Genomic DNA, 19,484 nt, shown 5'->3' on the forward strand with positions numbered 1-19,484 from the left:
CCTCTTTGATCCAGGATTTCCCTGCCTTTGCTAACTCGGGGTTTCACCCGGCCCCAGCCCCCTCGCACCCACATGGGCCAGGCTGAGGGGCCGCTGCGCAGCAGGGAGCAGGGGCCGTCCCTGGGGACACCAGGAAGCAGGGGGGAGCGTTTACCTAACGAGCAGCCTGTCGGGGCAAATCTGCCCTCATTGCAACACGATTTGCATAAAAACCAGGCGTTTGCAGCAGGGACCTGTCTCTACATCTGCCGGGGTTATTCCGCAAGGAGGCAACGGCGGGGCTGGAAGGGGACCAAAGGGAACCGTGGGGGCCGGGGACGCGGCTAAGTCCCGGCTCCGCTCTGTTCGCCCGGCGGGGCAGGCCTGGGGCAGGGCCCGAGCCGAGGCCGCACGCCAGAGCCGAGCCGAGCCGAGCCGAGCCGAGCCAGGCCGGGCCGGGCCGGGCCGAGCCGAGCCGAGCCAGTTCCCCTCCCCTCCCCTCCCCAGGGCAGCGGCCGGGCGGGGCGCGGGGCGGACCAGGAAGCAGCCACCGCTCCGCCCCCGCCCGCTCTGCCCTTATGCGTTGGCGCGGCGCTGCCCCGGCCCCGGTATAAAGCGGCGACCTCGCCCGGCCTGCTCTGGCCCCATGGAGACGCCGCGGTGGCCCGTCGGCGGCAGGCCGGTAAGAGGGGGCGCGGACCGGTGGCTTCGGGGCGGGGGGCCCGGCGCCGCCCGACGCGATATGCGGCCTGGCCCGGCCCGGCCTCCGCGGGGCCCTGCCAGGGCTTGGCCGGGAGCAGAGCGCGGGGGGGCCGGGGGCCGCGCGGAGGCGTGCCGGGGGCCGCTGCTAACGCCCGTCTTGGCCCGCAGGTCCGGGGCGTGAGCGGAGGCCGGGAGTCCCCCGCGGGGAGCCATGATCGCGGGCAGCGTCTCCTCCGTCCCGGGCTGGCCTGAGGCGCTGCCGGCCGCCAGGCCGCCGGCGTCCCGGCCCGGAGAGAGGATGAGCGCCAGAGACCCGTGCGAGAGCCGCTGCCCCGGCGGCGTGCCCGGCGCGGAGCCGCCTGAGGAGGCGGGGGGCCCCGGGCGGGAGCCCTGCGACAGTGCCGAGATGCAGCTGAAGGTGGACTTCTTCCGCAAGCTGGGCTACTCCTCGGAGGAGATCCACGTCGCGCTGCAGAAGCTCGGCCTGAACGCGGACACCAACACCGTGCTGGGGGAGCTGGTGAAGCACGGCCCGGCTGAGCGGGAGAGCGCCGAGGCCCCGCCAGAGGCCAAGGAGGCCCCGCTGGTCCCGCGTGGGGGGGGCGCGAACAAGACCCCCACACCCGTGCCAGCCCCAGAGGAGACAGAGAGTGAGAACCTGAAGCCCATCGTTATCGATGGCAGCAACGTGGCCATGAGGTGTGTTTGGGGCTCCGGGTGGGCACAGCAGTCTCTCCGGGGCTGTCGGTGCCGTGGCCCAGCGAGGTGGTGGCTGTGCGTGACTTCTGGCTGTGGGGTGTGCAGGCGCTAAGACTCTGAAAAACTGGGGGTTTCTCACTGCAAACAGCTACCACTGGATGCCCTGGTAGTGGCTGGTAATATTTTCCGAGGCACCTCACCAGTATGCGTAGCTCTCACGAGGATGAGCATCACATTTGCAGTCTACCTTGATGGCCTCTCCTGCCCATGGTCTGTGCCAGCTCATAACCAGTGGTCACAGGGCTCTGACGAGAGTGTGTGCTTCCTGGGAAACGCAGGCAGTTCCTCTATTTTCTCGCTTATGAGGAGAAGATACATTTTACTCTTGCCTAATGGCTTTATGTAAGTTTCTGTAGCAGGAAGTTGCTCAATAAGTAATTACAGGTTTAATTAGAGAAGGCTTTGTAATATGGAGCTGTCTCCTGCATTGGAAACCAGTCTCCAAATTGCAACTCTTGTATTTTGATTAAATTTTCATATGGTGTAGGGAAAGGATGGGGTGCCAAAGGAGCACTCCAGTATATGGTGTCACCAAGGCCGGGCTGCAACTCACCCACAGCATCTCGGGTGTTCTGGTGCTGATGGCGCAGGTTGTCAGGTACTACAACCAGAGGCTTGGCCTGGAACAGTAACTTGGGAGTGCAGGAGCCCTAATATCCACAGAGCGCCCAGAATCTCTGTGCTGAATATTTATTGGCCTGATGTCCCTATCTTTGCCCTGGCTTGTGCTCCTGACGATGGCAAGCATTGCCTGCCCCCACCCCAATCCCCGATGCTGCACTCCTCACCTCTACGCAGGGGTCTGGGCTCTGTTAATTTAATGCACCGGGTTTCTGAATTGGGCTTTGTCATTGCAGTTCAAAGGCAAGCCTCCTGCACTGTGTTTTAGCTTAGTAGATCTTGTAATGTGTGTTTGTGTACAGACTTTTTTATAAAAAAACAACCAGGAGGGTGCACACAGATCTGCTGCATGCATTACTGTAGACTTTGTCTAAGGTGAAAGTGCTGAGTGGAGATATGCTCGCAGGTGTGGTTTTCTAAGCCGTGGTTGACAGTTCTGAGAACAGGACTGAGAAAAGATGGGGTGCAGTCAATGTGACTGATGAACAGAGCCTGTAAGTCCCAGGGCAAAGAAGAAATTCTGATGGCAATCGAGCAGGGCTGGAGAGTAAAAGATGTCACCTGGGCATCTGCAGAAGAGTACAGTCCTGTTGCTGTGGTTCTCCAGCAGCTGTGTGGTCACTCGAGGAAAATTGCCTGTTGTGAGACCTGGGGCTGATAAGTGTGACTCTTGCTGTGAAGTTTACCTTAGATAAGTGCTCGGGCTTAAACAACAGAATTGGTTGTGTTTTGAATGAGGAGCCTCTTGCCCATGAAAGCTATCCCAAAAAGCACAGGAGGGATCACAGCAAATGGGACTCAGGGCAGGCCAGGCGGCAGTAATGTTGCTGATAGGACAGAGTTTGACATGAGAAAAGCAGTCTGGCTTTTTTAAGCAATTTGCTAGAAGGGGAATTCCATTCTGAAACTTCCTGTATTGATGGTGTGATGTTCCCTGCTGATTCATTTGCAGTGTGTACAGCGGCCTCCCTGAACAGCTCTTGACAAACATATGCAAATCATAGTGGAAATTAGCTTTTACTTCCTTCTAAGGGAATTTTTTCTTGGCTGCTGCCAAATCAGATCAGCCCAATTAGCTACCTTCTGTAGATTTGAGATTGGTAGCAGCAACTCAAAAAAAATCTCTGCTTTTCTCATCTCTAAAAGACTGTAGTAACCCATGTCTGGCTACTTACAGCAAAACCAATCTGACATTGGAGAAAAACTTCTAGAGCATCTTTCTTCTGACTGTTAATGTCAGCCTCTCTGCAATTTGGGAGTCGTAATGAAGATGTGTTAGGTAGCTCTTTAGGTGTTAGTTTTGGTGTGAAATGTATAGTTCTTATAGAACAATTATTTTGGTCCAACTCTTCAATTTTCTTAATAGCTTCAGAGAAGGGTGAGGACAGGAGGAGCAATAGTTTCTTTCTTGTGGTACGGTTGTACTACAGTAATAATGCTTCTTAGCAATGCCTCTGCTGGGTATGCTCTTTGGTAATTACTTTATGGAGGAGTTCATTAGCATGCTAAGCGGTGGTGGGACTTGAAGTGTCATTCAAGTGTAGATGGGAAGAGTAAGACTTGGGGCAGGTGGAGTAGTGCTCACGTGGGGAAAATCTTACTGAGTTATGAGGCCAGTTATCTTCAGTATAGTACATCTTACCAGAGCGTCATCCTGAAACGCAGGTTATTAGATCCCCAGAATGACAAATTGGGCTGTAATACAGAATTGTTGAAAGTTTGCCAGAACCATTATCAGCAGAAGAGCTGATTACACTGTAAATAGTGGCACTTGTAAAACAGGAGTGGTAGCTTCCTCTTAGAGGTTCTGGAAACTTATTGGTCTGACCTAATGAATAATTAAGCAGCAGCTTTTTGCTGCTTTTTTTGGAGCTTCTGATGCTGTTGCCAGACTTTGTTCTCAAACTGCCAAGTGCTGTTAAGACATTCAGCACTGTTCCTGTTAACAGGAGATGTTGCTATTTTGTGGAAATAGTGCATTTGTAACTGACTTTTTGGGCCATAATACAATGAAGAAGCATCTTTCATCAGTGCTGATGTCCTTGAGTGCATAAATGTCTTGTTTTCCTTAACTTTACAATCAAAACACCTAGTGAGGGTGCTGTTTACTCTGGCAGAGGTTAGCCACTGGTGTTAGCTGGCAGAATAGGACAAAGGATGTTCATGATCATGTTGTACTCAGGGCTAAAAATAAAGATGTAGAGTCTAGAGTTGAAGGAAGGGCTGTTTCAGAGCGGCTGCAACAGCTATGGCTGCTTTCTCCCTCCCACTGAGGATTTGGGTATTTATTGGTAAACTGAGGTGCTAAAAGCAATAGTAATTCTGTGAAGAACATCTTGGTGCTGTTGTTTACATGAGCAATGTGTACTGATTGTGCTACTCTAACACTTCTTCACTAAAGGTTGTCTGAATTGCTGGATCCATTTGCTTAGTGTGTTACCTGACTAATCTGTACATAACCTGAATGTTGAAAATCTCAATTTTCTTGTTTGCAGCCATGGAAATAAAGAGGTGTTCTCCTGCCGAGGTATCCTTCTGGCTGTCCAGTGGTTTTGGGACAGGGGACACAAGGATATTACAGTCTTTGTGCCTTCTTGGAGGAAGGAGCAGCCACGACCAGATGTACTTATAACAGGTGTGGAAATATGAAAACCAAAAGTAGCTTTTCAGGCTTACTGCTTTGTCACTTAATGAGCTTGTGAAGTTCTGGCTAGTTAGTAATTAACTTATGAATAGAAGATCTGAGAAGTAGGAGGTCCAGTAAGCTGAGCTGACCAGTGAGAATTAGTCATTAACTTCTCCCCTAAGCAAGTTCTTGCCTGGGTCAGTTGGAATAATTCAGAGAACAGAATGTAGTACACTATGCTTCCTAACTTCTTGGGATTTTATTACTTGCATTTTTTCCCCTTTCAGGGACACATCTTCATGCTGTGTCTTTGACTGTAACATATGTGACACTGTAGACTTTTAGCATGTAGAAATTCTGTACAGTTAAAGCTTGATGGGAGTTTAGTGGGAATTACTTAAATTGAGGGGAGTTTGCTCTGAACTTGCTAACAGCTGAGACTTCTAAGTGACTCTACTCAAATCTGTGTGGAGTATGGCATTACAAAAGCTACTAGCCTGCCAGTCTTAAATGCAAATCGCCCTTCGCTTACAAAGGATTATGTGGATGGGACTTGCTGTGTTACATCAACCTCTGTGGTGTGCTCTGAGTGTTCTTGGGTACCATGCAGGCACCAGGGCTAGGGATCCATCTCTGACAGCCTGACGGATGGTGTAAGAAGAGATGAAAACACAGGCTGGGTTGCAAAGAGATGAAATGACTTTATAAATAAATGACAACATTTATGTAATGTTACTTTATCTGTGGGAAAGGTCTCTGGGCTGTGTAAGTGTGTTCACAGTTGTGTTTGTTTTAGACCAGTACATTCTCCGTGACCTTGAAAAGAAGAAAATTCTGGTCTTCACTCCTTCCAGGCGGGTTGGAGGCAAGCGTGTTGTCTGTTATGATGATCGATTCATTGTGAAACTGGCACATGAGTCTGATGGCATTGTGGTTTCTAATGATACTTATCGAGACCTGCAGAACGAGCGTCCTGAGTGGAAGAAATTCATTGAGGAGCGTCTACTGATGTATTCCTTTGTTAACGACAAGTATGTTCCTAATCTTCCTTTCCTTTTAAAAAAGATCCATGTAAGCTTGCTGCCTTGTTTTAATGAAGCAATGGCAAGTGACACATGAAAAAAACAAAATGCAGGTTCAAAATGCAAAACAAATCCTGTAGAGATTTTTTGGTAGAAGGAAGTGTGGTGGGGAGAACTGCCCAACTGTGGTGAGGTACAAAGGCATAAGGAATTGGGAGTTGTCTTAATAGCTGCTCATGGTTTGGAGCTAAGAATTCTGCCATAGTGGAGTTTCTAGGAGAGCTTCAGGACTGGATATCTTCACAGGACAATCATTACAGGCCCAGCAGCAAGTACTAATTCTGGTCAGCAGCAGAGCACAAAACCTTTTGTGCCTGAAGTGAAGCACTTCATGCCAGTCTTTACTAGGTGACAGAAAAGTTGTCACTGCAGTGAAATAGGAAAGTTTTTTAGGGCTCAATAGCTTTTAACCTTCAATGAAATGGGAGACTTCTGGAAGAAATGAAACCCTGCCCCAAGAAAGTGAACTGCTCCTGATTGAGATTTATTTTTCTTTAGGTTTATGCCTCCAGATGATCCATTAGGGCGACATGGCCCCAGCCTGGATAACTTTCTCAGAAAGAAACCTGTGGTGCCAGAACACAAGAAGCAGCAGTGCCCTTATGGTAAGACCTGACTTCTAAACATGAAGACTGAGGTGTCTGTGCAAGTGTAATTCTTGTATTTAGTAAAATCCAGCTGGTCATTCCATGCTCTCTTTCCTTGCAGGGAAGAAATGCACTTATGGAATTAAGTGTAAATTCTACCACCCTGAAAGGATCAATCAGCCCCAGCGCTCGTTAGCTGATGAACTCCGAGCCAATGCAAGGTTGTCTCCTACCAGAAGTACCAGTGCCAAGGAGGAGAAAAAGGGCAGAAGAGGATCCCAGGCAGAGCTCGTGTGCTCTGTGCCCACAGAGAGTGATAAAAGCTCTTTGCAGAAGGTCCCTGTGGAGAGGAAAAGCTTGACCCACAAAGCAAAGCCCAGTGATGTTCCACTTCAGGTCAAAGGCTGTGTGTCAGGCAGTGTCCCTCCTAACAGTGGGAGCCACAGGTCCTCTGACAGGTACCAGCAGCCTCATATGGACTCTCTGTCTTATATCTCTCAGGAGCATCTTGACTCAGGCATTGGGTCTCTGGAGAACCAGCTGTCTGACATGTGGCCTTACAGATCTACCAGTCACTGTGACCATTCCCATGCGGATCAGGTGGCAGTCTGCACCTGTGGTAGGCAGAGACCTGTCTACCCACATTCTCCCAGCTTGGAGCAGAATGGTCTGGTCTCTTACAAGCATGGTTCCCATAAGTCGTCTTCCTCTGGTGCTAGCTTCTTGCAGTATAGCCCTGAGATATCTCACTCAGGACCACCTCACTCTTTCTCAGGCTATGGAGTACCTGTACACCCAGCTAACGCTGCGCAATACAGTCTGCCCAATGAGTATAACACCCCTCCGCCCCATTCTTGTGAGTACTGGTCTGAACCGTACCAGATGGCACCTCCTCAAGTGAGATCGACCGGTGTGCGAGATCCTCGTTCAGTCCAGAGAGCCCCAGGGCCAACATACGGGGAGTCCTGCCAGTGGGCTGTCTCCGACCAGTTTGCGGAGGAGCGGGCCAATGTGCATGTCAAGCTGTGTGGCATATTCCATCCCCATTTAGTTGATGCTGTGATGAGCCGTTTCCCTCGGCTTCTGGATCCCCAAAGGCTAGCTGCAGAGATACTAACGTACAAGTCTCAGAACCCAGGTATATAGGCAGATGCTGAGGGCAGCCAGGCATGTGAAAAGCCAGAGGGGCGGTGTTTGCACTCTGTAGCTGCCATAGATGCCTTCTGAGGGCTCCTCCTTACTCCTTGGAAGTACTAGGCTCCAGCTGGAGGCTGGATACCAGATGTAGTATGCTCACAGCAAGTTCTGGTCCAGACGTGACTGTGTGCCCCTCTTAAGGGCAGCCTTAGGGTTCTGTCTTCCCCAGGGAATGTTGAAGAGGCTCTGGGTGCTGAACAGGAGAAGAGGCTGCAGCTTCAGAGTAGGGCTTTTCCTTTGGTGTTGTATGGTGGGTCAGGCACACCCTAAATTCCTGCAGTTCAGAACTGAATGTGACCTTATTCTTCCTCTTAGCTTCAGTTTTGAGATGGCTTAGTGTATTACCAGGCATAGGGAGGGAGGATGCTGGGGGGGCTTGTGAAACATAAGGGGTACCTTTGCAGTGGTGTGAGACTTGTGAAGACTGAAACGCATTGTCAAGGCTGTTCTTAGCTCTTTACTAAGCCTCTTTACTAAATCCTACCGTGCAGATCTGTGGAAAATGTTGCATTATAAATCTAGTATGATGCTAGGTTTAGCTGACTTTAATTTGGTTTTATTGGTGCACTTCTTTAATGATGCTTTCCGTGCCCCTCCTGCTTAAGTTTACCTTCCTGAGATGAGGTGATTCTCCAGTATGTGCCATAAGTGCTTAGCAAGCTGCTGAGCCCCCAGAAATAAGGGGAGCTAGGCTTGCAATACTTTCTCAGGGTGGGAAGCCCGACACTGCTCCAAAGCTACATTTGAGTTGTGTGTTCGGCATTTGCTGGAAAATGCAGTTGTCGGAACATGTGGATGACAACGCTGTTGATGCTGCTCGAAAACATTGACCTTGGCTGGTAACCTGTCTTAGGTTATCTTTGTACGACACTGACAACAGGGATTTATGACGTTGTGCCTTTTGTCTTCAGACAGCAATAGTTTCGAGCATGCAGTAAAACAGCTGTAGTCATGTCTGGACTGCTGCCAGTACTGTTCCTGAGGATTCCTTAATATTTTTCTCTGTAAAGCTGTTGCTTCATCTTCCTTCTTACTAATGTTTTCCTGTCCCCTTCAGCTTTATCAAACTAGCAGCATCCAAAAATGTAGAATAAGACTTATTTGGTAAGACTGTTCCCCTCTCATTCCCTCTTACTCTGTAAGATGTTTTTTACTGTAGATATCATAGCAGATTTTAAATATGCAAAACCAATTGCTGTAGTAATTGGTTCTGGTCCTGGAATTTCATTGTGCTTAGGATGCAAAGATGTTTCTTGCACTTGCAGGCCAGAAGCAGTTGATTTGTTGATACACATTGTATCTGTGGTTTTGTTATGTTTTTTTAAATGTCCATCTTGTGGTTAAACCAAGGTCGTTGAGTGGCAAATTACGAAGGTGAGAGTGGAATACAGCTGTTTGAGAACCCTCTTCAGGAAGGGTTTTGTCTATTACTGTTCTTCCCTCTGACTGTCTGAGGCGTGACCTACCCGAATGGCACCATGTGCCGTAAAAACCACAGGGACACAGAAACCTGTATACCTGGTGAATTATGATACATTACAAATTAGTAATGTTTCATGTTAGTAAGCAAAATGCTTCTTAATTTTAAGTAACCTGATACTTTGCATATTTGTAAATTACAGGAAAAATGGTTTTTAATGTTATTGTCCAGCAACTTGCTGCTTGCTGCTGTTTTTAATTAGTACTATTCTCAACTCAGCCATTGTGTTACTTGGCGTGGTGTTTTTTGTTTTTCTGGTGGAATGCTGATATATGCTTCTTCTCTTGCAATCAGAAGATTAATGTTTTATACTCACAAGCTGACATTTTGCTGAACTTTCTGTATCATTATGCAGTATATAGTTTACGTACTGAATGGAGGCAGCCTTGTGAAAGCCATGGCGAAGTACAAACTTGTGTTATATAAATAAAAACTGCTGAGTTGAATTATTTGGTCTCTGGTGACTTTTTGGAAGACCATTCAACATTTTGTCTGGCTTTCTAGGAAAGTCAGAGAAATTGTCCTTCTTCCCTGGGGTTCCTCTGACAATCTTAGATCTCTGTACGCAGTCTGATGGCAGCAGCAGTCTGATGGCAGGATATTGGTAGGCTTGTTAATTGATGCAGTGTGGCAGGTCAAAAACAAAAAATCAAACTGCTGTAGCAGATAGCAGCATGTCCAGTGTTTACTGTTTACTTGGCATTGCCCAGGTTAGCTCGCTCACAGGGCATGCGGTGGGGCAGCAGCGTGCTGGCATGTGGCTCTGACTGCAGTGGAACCACAGTGGTGTTGGAGGTCTCGGGTGCTAAAGAATGTACACTCCTAATTATTTTGGAATAAATAGTGTGGGCTGTGCTTCAGTTTTTAATGGCCAGTTCCACAGTACAGTCTGGAAATAAATGCATATTTTACCCAGTTATGTAGCACATCTGTGCCAGATGTAGAGCGTGATAATATGATATGCTAACTGTAACATGTCAAGACTTTGCTCTAAACTTTGTTATGACCTGGGAAGGAAATGCAGTAGGAATATGAATGCTCACATTTCTATGTAAGAATCTTCCCCTCCCACCTGCTGTGCTGCAGTACAGCATGTTCTTATCTGACTTGTTAAATAACTTTATTGTCTTATTCAAATTTGTGCTCTTAATATAGAGCAATGGCTATTTCTGGTTAATCAGAAACAAGGGAGGCAGGTGCTCCTGGAGATAGTGCTTTGTTTCACAAACCAAGTCTGAAGGGTCATTTACTGGCTGTGGGAGAGGAACCCTCCTGAGGGTGTCACCTGAAGTGACAACTGATGTGGCTCTGTACATGTATGATGGCTGGGGTCTCGGTGGGGAGGAGGTTAAGTGAAGAGTCTGATTTGATCACAGCTTTTAGCCAAGTGAAGACTTTTCTGCTCTTTGTAGTTGAAAAATGCTACAGGATTTTAAGGCTGGTCTTCCAGTAAAATACCTTAATAGATAACTTTAGTTTTGCAGGATGTGTAGATGTGGTGGTACAGGGATATTTATTTTTATTTCTATCAAAGGTAGAGTGGTACAACTAAAGGACTTGGTGCAGAAGCACAGAGGTTCATTACCATAACCAGGAACGGGAGAGCTGGTGGCAACCTACTTTGGTTCTGATAACTTTTGTACTGCAGCGACAGTCCTGGTGGTGCACAGAGCAATTTGAGGGGTCAGTCCCTAACACAAATCTGGTTAAAATTCTTCCTGCAAACTGTGCTGTGTCTGCTGCTATACCACCCAGAAAAGCCTGTGGAAATCTAGCTGCTGTTTCTCTGATTTCTCTCATTCTCTTGCACAAGGCTTCTGTGTGAGTGAACCTGCCAACTCCTGCCCCTGGAGCATCCTGTGTTCGAATGTAAGTACTGCTTTGTGTGCCCCGCATCCCGGTGACCTGTTCCCTGTGCTGCTCAGGAGCTTGGGAAATGTGGGGAATGCTGATCGGAACTGTCACTGCAGATTTTCTTTCCCCTGCACAATTGAACACAGAGTTGGAGGAGCTGCCTACCTGCACACTGGGGACTGCTGTGTTTGGGCAGGCTCTTGCTGTGCTGTTGTGGAATTTTCAGGACGCGTCCTGTGGTTTACCACTTCCTCAGGGTGCATCGGCAGGGAGGACCTGTCACGATTGCTGTGTGCATGCATTGTGTTTCTTCTCCTTCCAAAATAGGTTAGATCTTCTTGTCTGCTTACTGAGTTAAGGAGGTCACACACAGGCATCCTGTTGAAAGCTGCATCCTTCTCAACACACTGCACAACACGCAACTGCACAACAAAAGGACAAACAGGCAGGGGAAGAGCCCTCCTTCAGAAGTCAGTGCTGCAGGATATCTTGACTTTTGTTTTTTAAAAACCAGTACTGAAAAGAGGGAAGGAAGAAAGGGGAAGCTGTGCTGTGGCAGAGGTCAGGGTAGAGCCTGCTGGATTCTCATCCCTCCTTCCCCTGGGCCAGGCAGTGACCCAGGAAGGGCCCTGGACAGCAGATGCAGCCCCCTGCTCCCAGCCCAGCAGGGATCGGGGTGTCTCGGGGCCTCAGCCTGCTCTCAGGGTTTGCTGGCCTCTCCCCTGCACCAGCTGCCTTGTGCCCTCCTTGCTTGCTGAACTCTTGTTTGAACCCATCTGGTTCACTCCCATCGGGGGATTTCCAGGATGTGGCTAGCTCAGCTCTAACATTTTAAGGCATTTCCAGAGGCAGGAATCTGACCCGAGGCTTCTGGTTGGGCCGTGGGAAAGGGGCTGCTATGTAATGGAAGCACATGCGTGTGTGTGGTGTCACGTGGGGGCTGCGGCAATGCCACCCATCCGGGGCAGGCCACCTTACAAGGAACCAGGTTTAGCATCAAACTGGTGTTTTCACCCAACTCTGAGGCCGCAGGGCTGTTTCTCTCCCTGCAGAGAGGAAGAGGTGTCCCAAGTACAGCAGCAGCTCTGCACTTTGTGTTTTGGAGGCGGTTTGGGGTATGGTCTTGCTGTAAGACGGAAATGTTAGAAGGGAGTAGTAAATGTTGCACCAAAGGGAACAGAAATGTGCAACAGCTGGAGAGGGTCTGGGTCCTGCCAGAGGGAAGGGAAGCAGGCAGAGGTGGGGAGGTTGGGGTGTGCTGGGGGTGGCAGAGTGCAGGCACCCCTCGGAGCTCACCCTCCAGCCGCACATTTTTCAGGTCACCTGTCACCAGCCTGCCTCAGTGCCTCGGGGGTTAGGTCCTGAATACCCCTGTGCTCCCTAAGGCCAGGGTTTGCCCAGGGAAAGTTTTCCCTTAGGGAGTTGCACAAGGGCGGCAGCAATGCCTTCTTGCTGTCTCAGTTCCTCCTTAAGCAGACTGCCCTGAGCAAAGCTAAACCCCTTGCTGCAGTGGTCCCTCCGGCTGGCAGCGGCCAGCCTAGCCCTCCTGGTGAAGCCATGGGCCAGGAGCGAGAAGCTGCCCTGAGCTCCCCTGTGGCCCCGAAGGCGTGCATTGCACAAATGTTTTGGAGTTAATACAGCATCTGGTTGAGCAATAGGTCAGGAGGATTTGCATGGTGTGTTGGCCTGGGGGAAAGGTTTCCGCAGCCTGTGAGCTATCGCATTGTGCGGGGGTGGCGTGGTGAGAGTGCTGCAGTGGGGTCTGCCCACCCACGGGGCTGCTCCAGGGGCAAGGAAATACTGGCGAATGCAGCTAATGCTGCTTGATTTTTCACCCTCCACTTCCTGAACTCCGTCCACAGCAGAGGTGTCAAGCCACTGGGAGAGTGGGGCTGGCGGGGATTTCCAGCACAGCCCCACGGATGCCTCCAGAGAGCTGAGCTGTGGCTGCAGCAGGGCTGGGACCTGTCACATCGCTGTCACCTGCCATCACCAGTGCTCCTGAGCTGTCTCTGCACGGATGCTGCTGTGATTCCTGCAGGAGAGGGGATGGCTGGTTTGGGGCTGGGGTTTTGCTGCAGCAGGAGTGGCTCGTTTACAGGAGCTGACTTATTTTGATAAAGCGTGGGGATGTCCCACCTCAAACACCACGCAGGAGCCAGGTCGGTGCAGGATGAGTCAGGCTGCTGTTATTTGCATTGCATCAGTTCCCTGATGGTGTGAGGTGTTGCATGGACACGTTGGGAGGAACGATCCCTGCTCGCTGTAGGAGCCTGTCCCCAGTCCCTGCACCCAGCCAGCTCCCTGGGGTGGGTGCAGAGGCTGCAGGTAGGGCTTTGGGGACAGTTTCCATGTGCTCTCCAGGGCTTTGGGGACAGCAGCAGGCCCAGGGTCATGGAAGCTGTTCCACAGCATTGTGGGGTTAATTCCCAAGCAGCATCAGACAAGTCTGCCTCATGCTGGCAATAAAACCAGAACGAAAGTATTCCCCTAAAAACCTTAGGGCTGGAGGCCAGTTCTCACAGCCACAGGACCGTGAGGAGCAGGGTCATGGGTGGACTCTCAGCCGTGTGCCACGGGGAGCTCTTAGCACTCACCCTGAGGGAAAAACCGCAGCCCATAGTGAGCACCAGCTGGAGAGAAGGCAGGAGAAACTGGAGTTGCCTCTGGCCTGTCCCCCAGGAAGACGCCTGCCTGCATGGGGGGTCGGGGGATCGGCCCTGCTTGGGGAGCAGGGACCCAGTTATGGGCACAAGTTTGTTCAGCGTTTTGTTCCCTGCCTAATGCACAGGCTGGGGCTCGGGGCACGTGTGTGGTGGCGTCACCGGGCTCACAGCGAGCTGCGCCTGTAGGTCGTGCTGGCAGGGATGGCAGGAGCCTTGTGCAGGTACCCCGGGTTAGCGGCTGCCTTGTCTCAGGGGCAGCTGCAGCTTCTGCAACAGGCCCTTTGCCAGCAGGTAGCTCCATTCCCCCTTTACCTGGCACTCGTTGGGAGTTGTTAAGTGCCAGACACTTGTGGGGTCACCGCTGCCAAGGGTGTAGGTAGCTGACGGTGGCAGACAGCACGGTGCCAAGGCCTGCGGGGAAAGGCTGTGCACACAGGGCTGGCGAGACGCGTTTTGAGCAGTGGGAACAGTGGTGAAAAGAGTTTGCCCATCTCTTGGCAAGGAGTGGCTGGTTTGCATAGCCTTCTCGCAAGGCAGGATTATCTCCCAGGCAGGAAGTGCTGCTGCCACCCGCTCCCTCAGCAGCACCCTTCACGGTTGCAGCGGACACTTCCCTGACTGAATCACCCTTGTGGCACACAGCGCTCCGGGCCAGGCCCTCAGCTGCCATGGGGTGGGACCGGTCCCTTCTCTGTTCCAGCAAGAGCCCGTCTTAGCACCCTGTCCCCGAAGAGCTGCGGGACCGGGATCTTTGCAGCGTGGTGATGGCGCAGCCACGTGCCACGGAGAGACCAAGCAAACACGACCGAGTGGAAAGTGGCCGCCTGTATTTCACAGCAGCGGAGCGGTGGCTGGCAGCCACAGGGTGGGGGGACCATGGCAGGGTGGGAGCTGCACGCAGCCCCCTGAGGCAGGACCAGGCTGTGGGCACAGGGCGGCCCTTTACCCCTGTGCCTCGTGCGGGAGCCTGAGGCTGATCCTGCTGCCCGTGGCCAGATCTGCCGCTCCTGGGGGTGAGAGGCTTGGAGCCCTCCTCCAGCCCCCCCAGCCGCTGCCTCTCCCTTTGCTGGGCCAGGGGCTGATGGACCCAGCTTTGGGGGGGGCAGAGGTGGGGTTCCTCAGGTGTATCCCAGGCAGTTGGTGCAGCTCAGAGCCTCCTCCACTCAGGACTGGCACTCCTGTGGCACAGCAGCCCTGGCTCAGCCTTTCTCCAGGGACAAGGGCTCCTTGGCCACCCCAGGAGAGCTCTGTGTGTGTGTGTGTGTGTCCCTGGCTGAGTGCTGTCGCAAGGAGTCAGCTAATAATTGCAACATCTGCGGGGAGCAGCTGGTGGAGAGGACTTATCCGGCCAACGAGGAAGTAAATGGGGCAGCACTTGGGTTTTGCAATTCATCTGTGGCCCCAGTGTCTCCAGCTTGTGCAAGGTGACTGGAAGCTGGCAGCGACCTTACGCCTCGCTCCTGGAAGCTCCCAACCAGTTGCAGTGGATCAGGAAGATGCTCCTTGCCGGGCTCCACCAGAGACAACTGCCCAGGGCGCAGTCAGCCTGGGGGGTGGCCCCAGGCACGGGGAGGCTGTGACCTGCCCTGGGCAGCGCAGGAGGCAGCAGCTCACCCCGAGCTGCCTTCCGGCGGGTTCCTGCTTCTGGGAAACGGCTGCAGCTCTGCTGAACGGGCAGGGCTGGGCCAGGCTGGGCAGGATGGGGCAGGGCCTGGCTGGCACTGAGGGATGGAGGCACATACAGGGACACCAGAACAGAGCCGGGACCATGCTGGGCAGGGAGGGACACGTGGCTCCTTCCTGTCTCACCATCACCCTGCTTATACCGTCACTTACATTTTCTGCCTGTCATGGAGCTGCTGGCCCCAGAAGGCTGCTTGGGCATGGGGACGGCTGCCAGGGTGGCTCCATCCACCGACGTCCTTTAACAGAGCAAACAGGCGAGAGGGGAAGTGATGGCTGGAGCTCTGCTGGGTGGCTGGTCACTGGTGCAGAGGACTGGGAGCTGTACAGGGGCCACAACCCGGTGCTGGGGCAGCTCAGGGGGCAGCAGCAGACCCCAGGCAGCTGCTGTGTGCAGGGCCAGGAGCTGCCCCCCGTGGAATCCCCCCACGCTGCTCCTGCCCTGGGGTTAGGCAGCCAGCACCCCGACCCTTCCCCAGCACCCTCCCTTCCCAAGTACCGCCCAGGACAGCCCAGTGCCCACCAGTGCTGCCTCGTGCCCAGGTGGGAGCTGGTGGGCGCCCCATGCTGCTCACTGGCAGAGCTCAGCGCATTGCTCCATCCCAGGTCTGGCTGCAGGCAGCAGGCCCCCCCTCCCTGACCACTGCCCCCCCCAAGTCCCCAGCTGCTACCTGCTGGGCTCTCTCCCTTGCTCGCACTGGCACTTCGGTCCTCCGCTTCCCCTGGCAGCTCAGGGCTGTCACCGCTGTCCCACCGCCACGGGCGTTCCTGCAGCTGGGACAGGGCGTGAGGGTCCGGGGTACCAGAGGGGACTGCGGGGGCTGGGGGGGGGGGGGGGGGGGGGGCCTGGGGGACTCACCCGCTGGCGAAGGCCTTGCTGCTCCTGCAGCAGCTCCAGGAACCGGCTGCTCCACAGCAGCTTCTCAGCGCCCAGCTCGGTGCAGAGGAAGTGGACATCGGCCTCCAGCACCTCCAGCCTCTCCAGCACAGCGTCGCTGGCATCATCTCGCCACTGCCGCTCTGCTGCTGCCCTGGCACCAAGCTCTGCTCCTGCCAGTGCCCCAGGACACCCGCCCTGCCCCAGGGACCCCCCCCCCCCCCCCCCTCGCCTGCACCGCCATGCCAGGGACCCACCTGCCTGCCCTGACTCCAGCACAGAAGTGGAGTCCCCGTCCTCCTCCTCACTCCCCTCGTTGCCACTTTCCAGCCTCAACCGCAGCGCCATGCCGAGCTGAAAGCCACCATGGAGAGCAGGGACTGACCTACATGGGCGGCCGAGCCTGGATGGCCCCTGGCACCGACCCTGGCTGGGGAACCCTGCCGTGCCATGCCCTGGCTGGCACTGCAGAGTCACCCAACAGACCACGTCACCAGCCGTGTCCGGGGGGGGGTGGGGGGGGTTGGGGTGTGTGTGTGTGTTACCTCCTCAGTGATGTGAAAGGCGCCGTCCCAGCAGCTCTTGTAGCAGATCAGCAGGTACTGGAGGAGAGGATGGCAGCCGCGCAGTGAGAGCGGCGAGCTCAAACCCACCCCAGGGCTCAAACCCACCTGAGGAGCGCAGAGCCCTGAGCAACGTCCCCAGGGCTGTTGGTGGGCAGAGCCATACGGTGCCCAGAACCAAGAGCCAACCCTCCCTGATGACAAGGGGCCCGATAGCCCTCAGTCATGCTGCTGGGGTGGACACAGACACCCCCCCACCCCCCCCGCTGCCCTGGCCGCACTGAGCCGGAGCCCTGGCAGCACCCTGACCCCACGCCCTGGCCACACGCCATGGCTGGAGCTGACACAAGTGTGTGACAACCTTTGGGGAAGAGGCCCCGCGGTACTGACCCACGCCAGCCTCCAGAGCCATCGCAGCCCCCGCAGCGCTGTCCCGGAGAGCGACACCAGCCACCAGCACCCGGCGCACAGGAGCTGTCTCCACCTCGGCACCGGCGGGCCACGCTGCCGGCCCATGAGGAACCTGCAGACCAGGAGATGGAGAGGTACTGTGCCTGTGCCCCCGGGAGCCGCTGCCTCGCTCACCTGCCGTGCTCTGTGCCCCGCTGGGACACGTGGTGCACCACCGCACACCGGCATCCACCCCGGCTTGCCGAGTGCCAGGCCAGCAAAAGGGAGGGCGAGTGTTTGCAGGGCTGGATCCCAGCACACGGGACACACGCTCAAGGGGGGACGCCTGCTCCCCCTCCCCGGCTCTGCCCCTTACCCAGCGATGCACCACGCGCGGCCCCCTCCCTACCGTGGCTGCTGCCCCTCCTGCCTGGCGTCAGCACTCGGCTGCTGCTCGGCCGCTTGCTGGGGCTCGATAAACTCCTGCCTAATCCTCTTGGTGACGAGGCTGTGCAGGGGATTAGCGTTTCTCCTGCCCTACCTTTGGTGGCCATAAGGACAGTTGCTGCTCTGCCCCCCCCTCCTTTGCTCTGCTCAGGATTCATCTTATGCAAGCAAAGGACTTGTGATTTAACTGCTACTTTTAGTTTTCATTACCATTCAGGTAACAGCCTGTGCAGCTCTACTGGGGATCTGTCATCACTCAGGCTGTTTAGGAAGAAAAGTAGAAGTCTTCAGAAATAAAAGGTATTTTAGGCAAAACTGCCTGAGCGGGACTCCAGCATCCATCTCACAACACTCTTGTAGGTGATAGTGCAGGTGATTGGAGACTTGCACGCTCTCCTGCCCGCTCCTTACAGTAAGGCCGCGGGGAAGCTGGTGCTGCAGAGCCGTGGCTCTTGTGCTGGGATGAGGAACTGCTCTCTCCGCTGGGCCCCGCGGCCGCTCAACCTCCCCTGTCCTGCGGCAGCCAGAGGCCAGGCGGGAGGGAAGAGCCGTGGGCCAGCAGAACGGGGTCCTTTCACTGGGAAAGAGCGTTTGCCATTTAGCTTTCTGCCCCGATCAATGTGCTGCTGCCCCAGGGCTGCCGCCATCAGACACTGTCCTCATCAGAACAGGCTGTCCCCTTCCTTTAGTGACAGACGCTGCCGGAGGCCGGAAAGGTCGCGTTTTTCCCCTTGTCCCCACAGCACCACTGAAGCGTATCACAGGAAAAGCGAAGCTGACTGACACTTTGCCACAAAAACCGCCTGTACACACAGGACTCCAAGCTGCACGAGCCCTTTGCTGTTTCTCTGCGGGTGAATGTTCTGGCCAGAAAGGCAGAGCAGCTTTCCTCGAGGTCACAGAGGTACAGCAAAGACTTTTACCCTCTGAAGCTCAGGTGCTCTTGCCGTTCCTGCTTTGGAACAGCAGCGGTAGTGGGACAAAACCTGCTTTTGTACCAAGGCCGAGAAATCAAAAACCATCAGCTACAACTTTTTTTCCGGAACTACGGAAAAAGCCTTTTAGGAGTTTATGCTGTTTCCTAGATCCTCCACCCCCTGTATTTAACCTCTGTAACTTAAACCACAAGAAGTAGGGCAGCTTTGCAGCTCTCCCATTAAGCCGTTACATCCCCACACCCCCTGCAGATAAGCAGCCGCCAGCCCCACCGCAGCGCGTAGCCGCTCACTCTGCTGCGGGATGAGCCAGCTCCCACCACGAACAAACGCGGAGCTGCCTTGATCCCTGAGCCAGGCGGCAGAACAAGGGAGAACTTTGCTTCTATACATTTGCCTTCACTCTTCGGCGCTGCTCTGCACTGACCGGGCTGCCTGGAGGGAGCTGAAAAGACCCGACACCAGGAAAGCAGAGGTGTAAAGGAGACGAGCGCTCGGCTGCGGCAACCGCACGTGCAGGTACCGGGGGCTGTCAGTGATACAACTTCTCCCCCCGCACTCTCTCCCCGGCACTGTTTAAGCAGACGCAAATGCATTACAGCGCCAGTAACAAAGGCAGGTTACCGCCTTGAGCAAAGCAAAGCCTTTTTCAACACCAGCACTGGTATCTTGACCTGGCTACTGTGAAAAGCGCCCAACGCCCGTCCTGCTGCGTGCTCTTCCCGCGGCGATCCAGACTGCTCACCCCTTATCTGCGGGCATCCTGCCAGTACCAGCAAGAACTGACTTACATCCAAGTCCTACCTTGAAGCGGGATTAGTTGAACACAGCTGGAGATTAGTGCCTGGCAATCCTTTCAAGTACTCAATGTTACGTCTACCAGACAGAAAGCAAGCACAACGGAAACCTTCTAAGGGTCACGAGAGAAGGAGCAGCTACTGTGCGAAAGTGGAAGAATTCCAGCAAAGTCCTCATAAAGCAGATGGCAAATAAAAAGCACTAGGAGTCAGATTTTGGACTGAACGAAACATGAGAA

The 19,484-nt window shown here is 53.7% G+C and overlaps 1 protein-coding gene across 1 annotated transcript; it reads left to right on the top strand.

The window, feature by feature from the left end:
- The first annotated feature begins 504 nt into the window (after nucleotides 1–504).
- On the top strand, nucleotides 505–9,479 carry ZC3H12A (zinc finger CCCH-type containing 12A). Its single transcript, XM_054802610.1, has 6 exons — nucleotides 505–661; nucleotides 850–1,380; nucleotides 4,557–4,696; nucleotides 5,484–5,718; nucleotides 6,268–6,374; nucleotides 6,478–9,479. Exons 2-6 carry the CDS (start codon nucleotides 893–895, stop codon nucleotides 7,500–7,502), a joined length of 1,995 nt encoding a protein of 664 aa, XP_054658585.1. The 5' UTR covers nucleotides 505–661; nucleotides 850–892; the 3' UTR covers nucleotides 7,503–9,479.
- The last annotated feature ends 10,005 nt before the right edge of the window (nucleotides 9,480–19,484 follow it).

This window comes from Grus americana, chromosome 23 (assembly GCF_028858705.1).
Source record: "Grus americana isolate bGruAme1 chromosome 23, bGruAme1.mat, whole genome shotgun sequence".
NCBI classification, from domain to species: Eukaryota; Metazoa; Chordata; class Aves; order Gruiformes; family Gruidae; genus Grus; species Grus americana.